This window comes from Galeopterus variegatus, unplaced genomic scaffold (genome assembly GCF_000696425.1).
Source record: "Galeopterus variegatus unplaced genomic scaffold, G_variegatus-3.0.2 Scaffold3512, whole genome shotgun sequence".
In the NCBI taxonomy this organism is placed as follows: Eukaryota; Metazoa; Chordata; class Mammalia; order Dermoptera; family Cynocephalidae; genus Galeopterus; species Galeopterus variegatus.
In genome coordinates this window covers 222372-233239 of record NW_007729623.1, presented here as the reverse complement: position 1 = coordinate 233239, position 10868 = coordinate 222372, and the positions used below count along the sequence as shown (strand labels likewise).

Here is a 10868-nt window from a genome sequence, read left to right as displayed (position 1 = left end):
AGTGGAGGGAAGTTTAGGTGCTTAGAGAGGGAGATAGCACTGGGTTGGGTGGAAACAAGGGATGAGGATCTTGTAGACACCACTGAGCTGGCCAGCCAGCCCGCAAACCAGCTGGTTTTAGAGTCAAATCCTGGCTGCCACTGACTGCTATTTGACCGTGGGTAAGTTCCATTTCATTGTCTTGGTCTGATTACACAGTGATGGAACCAGAAAAAAACATCTTATGGGCAAGGGCAGTACCTCAGTGACCGGAAACTGGGGCTTTGCCTCCCAAGCCACTTAAATTTGAGGGAAAAAAATTGACATTTAGAAACTCTCTAAGACAGCCTGGGAGTGGAAACAGAACCAGATGCATTAGCTTGAGGGTGTGCAGCTTCTGCTGCCCCCTACCAAGGGACCAGGCAGGTCTACAGCCCAAGCCCCTAGGTAGGGCCTGGTTCTCTACTGCTCTGGCCAGACACAACCTTTATCAAGTTTAACCAAAGAGTCCTGTAGTGTGCATAGGGGGAAACCTGGAGACCCCTGCTCCAGACCCATCCCTGCCACCCATTTGCTGGGTGATGTTGGGCTGGTTGCATCACCTCTCTGAGCCCCACTTTGCATTGAAAGTGATACTGCTTGTCTGGTGCACACATTTGCTGTGGGGTCAGTAAGGGAAGATGCATGCACAGGCTCACTGTGAAGGAAGCTGGTGTGATGGCAGGGATGTTCTAGCTGTTAGCTCTGTCTGGATTTTAATCCAGTTCTAGCACTTTCTGACTGTGTGATCTTGGGCAGTTATTTACCCTCTCTGAGCTTCAGGTGGGCATCTGTCAGAGAGGACAAAACAGTGCCTAAACTCAAAGGACTTTTGGGAGCGTTAGTGAGATCGTACACAGAACTTAGAACAGTGCCGGCCCACAGCAAATGTCAATAAACCAGAAAGCTCTCTGCCCTCAGACAAGGGCAAGGGATTATGTTGGCAGTAGCAGTCAGTGTGGCTTCAGATGGAGAAGGCAATTAATGATTACCTACCTGTCCAGCCTAGCCCTACCGGCATGGTTGGGAGCCCCAAAGGGGGCTTTGGCCTTGAAAGCATCTTCCATCATTCCTCCTGATTTGGGCATTGTCTCCAAATGTAACACCTGACTCTGCACCATCTTAGGGGTATAGGACAGGTAAAGTCTGGCGGAGGTGGGAGGGCGGAGAGTGCTGGGTGGAGGGACGGGCACGTGAGGCCTCTCACCTGGGCTGTGCAGATGGCCCTCCACACTTCTGGGTCTGCCTTAAGAGTCAAACGCTTAGAAGCTGTCATCCCTATAACCCTTCGGCCCCAGCCCTTGTAACTGAGGGTCCTGCACCCCTAGGAGCTCCAAATGCTTCTCTTAGCTTCAGCCATCTACTTTGAGCCTGAAAATCAATTCTGGTCTGCCCCAAAGCCATCTCACTGGCTATCTTCCCCCACGTGGCCTGTGGTTGGGATAACAAAACAAAGTTCCTCATCACAGGGATGGGGTGGTGGCTTCCCTGACAGCAGCACCCACCCCTCACCTTAGAGCTCAGCCTGCTCCACCACAGAGAGTGTGGCCACTGCTTCTGATGTGCTTAGAACAAAAGGTCCTGTGTGCTCCCTAAAGGACCACATCCCAGGGGTCATGAGCCAGCTGAGACTTCTCTTCCATCCATGGACATGAGGGGGCCTTGTACAGAGTAACACCAGGATGCTCCCAGCACCCACCAGCATCTCTTTTCACTCTAATCTCAGCCATGTGGTCCCTCCAGAATCTGAGGGGCTGGGCACTAAGGAATAGGGGTGGCTGCCTTTGTCCACTGAAATCACTTCACTGATAATCACCCCAAGTACTCAGAGCTTCCCTTAATACCTTCTGGTGGGTCTCTCACCTGGAAATTTGGTGGGGCCTCTTTGGAAGGACCAGTTCCCTTTCAGCATGGGCCACTCCTCACAGCGGCAGCTTCCCAGGGTTTTTCTCCCACCCTCTTTTCCTTATTCTTCATTCAGCAAACATTTCTGAGCACCTCCTCTAACCACCAGCTGTGCCAGGCCCAGGGGCAGAGAGACAAGGCAGGTTCAATCCCCGCCCCCAGGGCCTTACAGTAAAGTGAAGGAGGCAGCCCCCTCAGCAGTTCTAGGAGCACAAGGTCAGTTCCCTGATGGAGACAGAATCCCTCAGTGAGAACCAGGACTTCCAAACCTCCTGGCAGCTGCAGCCTCTGCCCAGCCTTCCCTCATCCAGCTTTTCAGTCTTAGGTCTTGCTCTAGGCTCGCAGGGTGACAGGACAGTTTCTGCCCCATCTGGTGCTGCCTTTACTCGTGTTCTCTCATTGCATCCAGCAGAGAGCTTTTGTTGTCAGCAAAGGAAACCACCTTTGGCTAAGTTAAGGAGAACAGGATCTTATCGGAAGGACTTTGCTAGTTCAAGTCTCCCTGGGAAGGCCCAAGCAGCTGTAGGGGTCCACGGCAGTGGGAGCTGTTTTCAGCCCCACTGAGGCCACAGCCAAGAATGAGTGTGCTCAACATTCCAAGGTTACAGGCCAGAGTTGGGTTAGCCCTGTGCGAGTGACATGTGCCCACATGTCAGGGGAGGACAGCACATTAAGATGGCCCACACTGGGGGGAGGGGTAATTCCCCCAAGTACACTGGGTGTCACTTACAAATAAGGGGAAATGACCAGCACAGGGCCTGCTGAAGTTCCTGGAATTGTTTGGCTGAGGTGGGTATTTAGAATCTGTGGTTAAACCGTGCCCTGGGGTCCCTGGCTCCCCAGTCCCTTGGCTTCTATCCTTCTACCCTCATCTGGCACCCAGTTAATGTCTCTGTTCAATAGGGAAACATTTTCTTAACGACAAAAAAATAAATAAGATCATAGGTTAAAAATCTTGAGCAGTAAAACAGCAGATGACGCTGTATGGGCAGCTGCCCAGAGGACACAGAACGCACGTCTCCTGAGTGGGTGGCCTTATAAGGACAGGTTCAGGAGGAGAATGGGCAGGAAGGAGGGCCAGGAGAGGGGAGGCTGAGGTGGGGGTGGGTGCCCCACTGCTGGGCTGGGTATGGAGCCAGCAGGGGGCCTGGCTAGGGCCCAGTTCCACAGGGGGAGTTGGCAGAACACAGCCAAGTCTCATTGGGCCAAAGCCTGCCTGTCCTTCTGCCTTCACAGCCATCATCACCAGCACAGGCACTGACCTGCTGTCAACCAGCCACCCAGTTTAGCCCTGGAAACCCCTGCTCTAGGGCAGAGGTCATTTCCCATTCTTCACCCAGCCTCCCCTGAGGCCCAGCAGGCCTGGCACCCAGTTGGTATGGTATGCAGTAGGGGTTTGTGGGGCAGAGACTTAGTAAAGGAATGGTTCTTTGGTGGTAGTTTTGGCTCATCAACTGGGCTGTAGCACCTGGAACACAGGGTGGTGTCTTCTCAGAGGGACCAGCACAGGGCTGAGTAGGTGCTTAACAAGGGATATAGTGGTTGAGCAGGCCCTGCTCTTGAGTAGAGCTGAGTGATCAATTCTTACCCTGCTCAGGATTACCTTTGTCCCCAGCTTGAAGGCATACATACCCCAGACCTCCTCCAGATGGTGCCTGTGACAGGGTTGCACTCCCTGAGGACTGGGTGTGTGTGCGCAGGCACGCGTGTGTATGAGAGGGAGACAAACAGTGAGTTTCTGGGAGAGTCCTGGTTGTCTAAGCTTTTCTCTGACCCCAGCATGTCTAGGAACAAAGCCCTGGCCCTTAGGAGGGTGAGGAGAGGTGTGTACCAGGAGATCCCCATATGAGAGAGGGGCTCTGGAAACCTCTCCCAACCCTCATTAGGAAAGATTCTTCCCTGAGCTCCCTAAAGCCCCATGTGCTCCTCATGGTGAGTCTCATATAGGGACAGAATGGATGGGTAAGTGAGAAGAGCTGGGAGGGTCATCTCCCCTTGGCCAGCATTTACTCTTCCTAAGACCCATCATTCTGAGGTAAGCATTGCCACTTAAGTCCTCTTTTAAAAGGCAAACAAAGAGTTCCCTGCAGAGGTCAACAAAGGAATTCTTTAATCACCAGATAAGACAGGAGGATAGGACAGCTAGAGGTCAGCTGGGAGTGGGAGCAGTGGAAGGAAGGGGCTGAGAGGGGAGGAGGATCCCAGAAGCGGGAGGAAGCCCCTGACTTCTCCAGTTGATCCTTGGAGAAGCAGCTGTGACCTGAAGGTTTGCCCCCTCCACCATCCTAAGTGGAAAGGTCAGGGCTGAGAGAAGGCTCTGGCAGCCCCTCAGCTGGCGCTGCTCCTGGTGCCAGGAGAATGTTGTCAGCTGCGGAAGGTTGACTCAAGTTGAAGCAAGGGCAGCAGAGGCCCCTATCAGAGATGAGAGAGTTGCAGTGCCAGCTGTGTCTGCTTGAGCCTGCCAGCGAGGGCCCAGCCTTGTCTGAGGCCCTGACGTCTGGGAAGGGGCTGCCCCTTATGGGATTGCCTGAAAGTCCACCATTAGTCATGTGTTATTTTGGGATTGCCCCTCTGTGGTGGGTTGAATAATGGCCCCCCAAAGACGTCCATATCCTAATCCCTAGAATCTGTGACTATGTTACCTTCCATGGTAAAAGGGACTTTGCAGGCGTGAGCCAGTTAAGGATCTTGAGATGGAGATTATCCTGGATTACCCGTATGGGTCCAGTGTAATCACAAGGCTCCTTCTGTGAAGGAGGCAGAGGGTCAGCTAGATAGAGGGCAATGAGCACATCTCCCTGGGAAGGGAATGCATGAAGAACTTGAGATCTCATCCCCCTGCCAGAGTCGGGAGACCTCCTTCAACCTGCTGGCGCTGGGCCTCTGAGGGAATATGGTGGGGACACAGAAGAGAAGACAAAGCATAAGGGGACTAAAGGCAGAGCAAGAACCAAGGTAGAATTTGCTTCATTCTGCATACTTGGGCCAGGCCTTAGTTTGCTGCCTGAAGCCTGGAGTCTACTATCCTTTCCAGGGGTCATCTTGTCTAGACCCTGCCTTCAGGTAGCTTGAGTGTGTCATCTGCTGCTGTTTTAAAGAGCCACCAAGGCAGCCACTTAGTATTTCTATTAGCTGTAGAGATTGCCCTTCTCCAGGTGGCACTTCCAGAATTCTCTGCTCCAATTACCCTCTTAAACCCTGCTGACCAGAGAGGCTGAGTCATGTGGGGGGAGGTCCTCGCTGGTTTTCTGGGTTTGATTATAAATGCTGACTATAACAGTGGTGAGGACAATGCTCAGAGTAAAGGTAGTAGTGATTATGGAATGAGGAAGGGTATAAATATGTGTAAATAAGTAAATAGCTACTAGGTACCATCTCACAAGCTTCCTGAGCACTATCCTGCTCAATCATCACAATGAGAAAGTTTCAGTATCCGTGTTTTAGGGATAAGAAACTGAGGCACAGAGAGGTTATGTGACTTCCAAGAGGTCACACAGCTAGTGATAAGGTTGTAGTTTCAGTACAGATCTGACTTCAAAGTCCATGCCTACAACTTCCACACTATTCTACCTTCTAAAAAATATTTTAAACTAACAATTTGCCCATTGATGTCTCATTTTTAATTAAGCAATAGTTTTCTAGAGCTGGAAAGGTTTGGGGCAGGTGGGAGAAGGATGGGAGTAGTGGCATGGGTGAGGCGCCTGCCAACTGGTCACTTCTAATCAATGGGACATAATAAAGTGGCAGATTGAGGCCAGATCACCTTAATAAGAACACAAATAGCTTTGGACCTAACATTGTTTCTCAGAAATTGAACTTTAATTTTACTGTCTTTTCCAAGTGTAGTTTTATTTTTGGCAACAGACATATAACCAACTTTATGCCATCTTGCTGATTTTCTCAAATAGTTTTGCATTGCCTGCAAGTTATTCAAAGCAACTTTTAAGGCCAAAGAATATTTTTTTTATGTGATTTCAAGTTGGCAGGCATTGAGGTTTAGTGGAAAGTACCGAGGGGCTGGATGGTCCTTGGGAGACCTGGGTTCTAGTTCCAAATTTGTTGGGTATGCCTGCAGAAATCCTCGCTACACATTCAAACAACAGGTGTCTGGGGTTGAAGACCTGAGAAGCGTGGAAGTTTTTGTTTACAGGCCTCAGCTCCAGGTCCAGCCGTGTTTGCAGGGTAGAAGGGGACTGGGAGGTTTTGATTGTGTAGTAATTGCCTCTGGTCTTTGCCCAGGACCAGCTGGGAAGGCAGGGGCACCAGAGTCTTGGTCTCTGACCTCTGCTTGCCCGAGTCATAGGCCGCTGCAGCAACTGGTTGCCTCAATCCTTGGGGGCCTCTAAAGAATAGGCCTGAGGTGACCGGAGACAACTCTGGTCTCAGCCTCCCCACTCCTCAAATGAGGAAAGACTGACAGGACCACACATTGTCAGAGCAGAAGGGGGTCCCAGATCGGCTGCTCCTAACAGTCACATGCACTGGCCATGGGCCCATTACATTGTAAAGAATCTCCAGACAGTCTTACATAAAACAAAACAGATTCCTGGAGGCTGCCAAGCTGGACTTTCTGAATCAGAATATCCAGGGGTGGGGCCTGGAACTCTTTAACAAACTCCCCAGGGATTCTTATGCATAGCAGCCAGGCCTGGAAACTTTTGACCTGGTCAAATCTCTCTACTTTTCCTGGGGAAACTGAGGCCCAAAGAGGCCTTGAGCCAGACATCAACAGAACCAAAGTCATAAATTAGGTCTTTAGATCCTCAGTTAGATGTTCTTTCTGCATAATGACAAGGAGCCTCCAAGACTTTAAAGAATTGCCCATCATTTATTGTTTTAGATTTCTTAAAATCAAAGTTACTAATGCCCACAGTTTAAAGAGTCAGATACAGGTAGTTTTACAAGGCTTGTATGAGAAACATAGATCTTCGCCCACACTCTCCCATCTGCCCCTTCCCAGAGGCAGAGACTTTCAACTCTTCCAGCTGATTCTTCTGGTATTTACTCCTACCCTTGGCATTGTTTGCATTTTTATAGTGAGCTTGCATGTCTCTATTATTCGTATTGGTTTTAATAACACAGGATGGCTTGCCAGGGGTGGCACTGGACTGGGACACCCAGGCATTGCAGAGTACCTAGGGTCACTGGGTACAGGCCACCAGCTCCTCCAGGGCTTGCTCTCGTCGGTTGCCATGGACCAATAGCACCTCCTTGATCCGGTCCTGCTGGAAGCCCATGTCGCTGAACTGCTCCCAGAGGCGCAGGAACTCCCCTGCCTGAGGAAAAGAAGGTAGGAAGGGCGCTGGGGGGTCTACGAGGCACAGACTCAGCCTTGGAGAGCCCCTCCCTGGTGCTCATGGCACCTAGTCCCAGAAAGCTGTGTTGTCCCAGGCCAGGTGGGCCTGAACCTGGGCAGCACCTGCCATTTTCCTGTACCTCTGGGTGACGTGGGCTCCCATCTCCCATCCTCTGCCAGGGAAAGAGGGCTCTGTCCTGGCTTTGCTTCCCGCCCCTCCTGCTCGCTCTCGATGCGCTGGGGCAGGAGGAGGAAGGCTGCACACTGGCACCCAGAGGATGCACAGCTGGGGCCTCTTGCCTGTGCCCGTAGACTGCCACACTGCTGAGGTTTCCACAGTGTAGTGTCTGCCTGCCTGCCTTCTCTCACCCCGGGCCATGCAACTTCCCCACCTCTCCCCCCTCGCTTCTCCCCAGCATCTCTCCCACCTGCTGTCCCTCCCTCAGCCTCTGTGAAGAACTGCTCTGCTAGCTGTGGACAGGTCTTAGAATTTGCTATTGGGCCCACAGCTGCATTCCGGGCAGGCGGCAAACTCCCCAAGTAGAGAATGCAATCATATCTGTACTGCCCATGGCTCCTATCTAGGGGCCTGTCAAAGAGTGGCCATTCAGTAGTATGTGTTGTGTTGATTCAGTTAAATAAGACAAAACCCCTGCTTCTCTCTGCCTCCTGTCTCCCTCTCCACCCCTTCACATTCTCCCTCTGTTCCTCCTGTCTTCGTCCCTGCTCCTTCTCCCTGGGGCTGAGCAGGCAGGCTACCTCCTGCTGGGCCCACTGGCTGGCTCTGGGGACTGGCGCACCCCCTGCACACCAGGCTCATGTGTGCACCCTCACCCCTCCCGTCCTCTGAGGCTTGGGCAGGAGGCCCTGCTGACCTGGCTCTCGGAGAACTGGAACATCTCCATGGCCTCCTCCACCAGGCCCTCCTCGTAGCCCTGCCGCAGCAGCCGGTCACAGGCGCTGAGGTAGCCAAGAAACTGGGCCGGAAGGAGGCAGAGAAGGAGGGATGGTAAGAGGAGTGGTATGGGCAGCAGACGGGGAGGGCAGGCACTCCAAGGACCTCTTTAAGGCTTGATCTCAGGGCCAGGCTGACTGGGCAATGCATCACATGCAAGATGGCCCCAGAGACCCTGGGAGCCACCAGAAGAGGAATAGAGGCCTCCTCTGAGGGCCTGGGGACAGGTGGTCCTCACCAATTATTCTAAGCTGGGGGCTGGAATCCAGTAAAAGAGGTGCCAGGGTGGGCTAGGCTGTTCACACAACCTAAGTGGGGAGGAGAACAGCTTCATTTTTTTTTTTTTTTAAAGATGACTGGTAAGGGAATCTTAACCCTTGACTTGGTGTTGTCAGCACCATGGTCTCCCAAGTGAGATAACCGGCCATCCCTATATAGGGATCCGAACCTGTGGCCTTGGTGTTATCAGCACCACAGTCTCCCAAGTGAGCCACGGGCCAGCCCTAGGAGGACAGCTTCAAACATGGGCATCTCACCCACCACCTGTAGGCAATCCTACACATGCACCACCCACCCCAGCCTGCCCCACCCTCCCTGGTGAGCACCCACTTGTGTGAAGGTGTCTCACTCATCCTCAGCTGTGCACCCCACATCTCTGTCATCCAGGACTCCTTGAAGACCTACTCTGCAGCAGTCCAGCACCGGTGCTGGGAAGGGTAGTTGGGAGGCGACAAGGGAGGATCCTAGAGGGCTGAAACCTGTTCAAGTCTCTCCCTGCTTAAATCGTCAGGATCAAGTGCTGCCTTCTTACCAGGGATTAAAGTCCACAGCCTCCCATAGCCCCCCAGGCCTCTCCTTATGCAGCTTCCTCAGCCAAGGCCAACTTCACTCCCCTTCCCTGGGAGGCCTCTCTGCCCCCTCCATCTTCACTCTGGGCCATCCCTGGTGCTCCCACAGCACCCCCTGCTTCCCCTATTATAGCACATATAACTTCATAATTGCTTCACTTAATCTTTCTCATCCACTAACTTTCTGCTCTTTGAGGGAGGAGTGTGTCAGTTTTGTTCACCACGGTGTCCCCAGCATCCAGCATGGCAAGCAGAAATAAATGTATGCTGTGTTTATAATGAATTAAGAACTACCTTCAAAGAACTCATAGCTTAGTGTGGGAGATAAACCAGATATGGGAAAACATCAGTGCCAGGTGAATCAAAGCAGGATTTATAGGGAGTACTCGCCAAATGAAGGTTCCAGACCATAAGAATTATGTGTATATGTGGAAATGGAAAAGGAACAGGTCCAGTTTCTGCAGACCTTCAGAGCTGGGCAGAAAGCACAGATCATCTAGACGAATGGTTTTCAAACTGTTTCAGCTCCTGAATTGTTTGTCCAAGCACAAGGAGGCTTCAACAATAACATGCTAAGATCAGAACTGCTCTGGGAGAACTGGGGCCAGGGTCATGGGAGCCCAGAGTCCAGGGCTCCTGGCTGGACGTACAGCCCAGAACACCTAGACCTTGCTTTGAGCACATTTTGAAAACCACTCACTCAAGCCTTCCCTTCACAGTTGAGGAAACTGAGATCCATCCAAGCAGAGTAGGTAGCTTGCCTGGGGTCCCAGAACAAGGGCGCAGATCAGCTGACCTCTCAGTTAGTGCCTTGGGGATCAAGGCAGAAGGGGGATCAGCTACTAGAGGAAGGGCTTTGAGCTGCCTTGAAAGTGGACAGGGTTTCTGAAGGTGAAACCTTCACTTTCAGAAAGAGCAAGGACAAGGGCAGATGGTGGAACCTCCCTTCACATTTTGGCTCATCCACAGCAATGGTTCTCAATCTTGGTGCTTATTGCAACCACCCTGGCAACTTAAAAAACTACTGATGCCTGGGCCTCACCCCCGGAGATTCTGATATAATTGGTCTGGGGTGTAGCCTGGGCATTGGGATTATTTTTTATCGCTCTCCAGGTGATTCCTGGTACAGCCAAGGTTAAGAATCACTGAACAGGGATAGGCCTCAATCCATGCCATTGCCAGGCTGCATATCAGAACCATCTGTAGATCTTTTAAAATTATAGGTCCCTGGGCCCACTGCAGATCCACTGACTGGAACCCTTCAGAATAGGGCCTGGGAGTCTGCATTTGTAAAGATTCTGCTACTTGGTCAGCTTTTGGGCCTATGAGACTGTAGAAACTACCAAGCTTGCCTTGGGCCCCAGGGTAATTAAGGATGTCACCTTCAGATCCTAGGATGAGGCCCCCAGAAGTCATTGGTTCCAAACACACATCCCTCCTCCATCCTGTGAGTGGGAAAAGTGAGGCTCTAAGAGGGGTCCTGGTGTGCTTGTAGTCCTATAGCATTCCTGGACCTGGCCTGTGGACGTCCAGAACAAGGACGACATGTGCCACCCGTGCCAGTCCTGCAGGCAGTCAGTGGGCACTTCAAACCTCATGGAAGAAGTCCAGAACAAGGACGACATGTGCCACCCGTGCCAGTCCTGCAGGCAGTCAGTGGGCACTTCAAACCTCATGGAAGAAATGCAGGAGTGCTGGGCAAAGCTTATCTTCTGTGTCTCTTCTTTTTCCCCTGACTCTTCTAAGTGGCCTGTCTCCATCATTGGATGTCCTCCCTTCTGGGCCATCTGTCATTTATATTGGCCCCAAAAAGGATTTACTGTAGAGCATGTCTTGCAATGGGAGA

The 10868-nt window shown here is 51.8% G+C and overlaps 1 protein-coding gene across 1 annotated transcript in view; it reads right to left on the bottom strand.

Moving 5' to 3' along the window:
* Positions 1-6728: 6728 nt before the first annotated feature.
* UBAP1L (ubiquitin associated protein 1-like) overlaps positions 6729-10868 on the bottom strand; it is a 17405-nt gene continuing 13265 nt past the window's right edge. Inside the window, exons 5-6 of the mRNA XM_008585295.1 lie at positions 8095-8196; positions 6729-7199 (exon numbers count right to left, since the gene is read on the bottom strand). Coding sequence (XP_008583517.1) covers positions 7065-7199; positions 8095-8196 — 237 coding nt within the window. The 3' untranslated portion in view covers positions 6729-7064. The remainder of the gene's footprint in view (positions 7200-8094; positions 8197-10868) is intronic.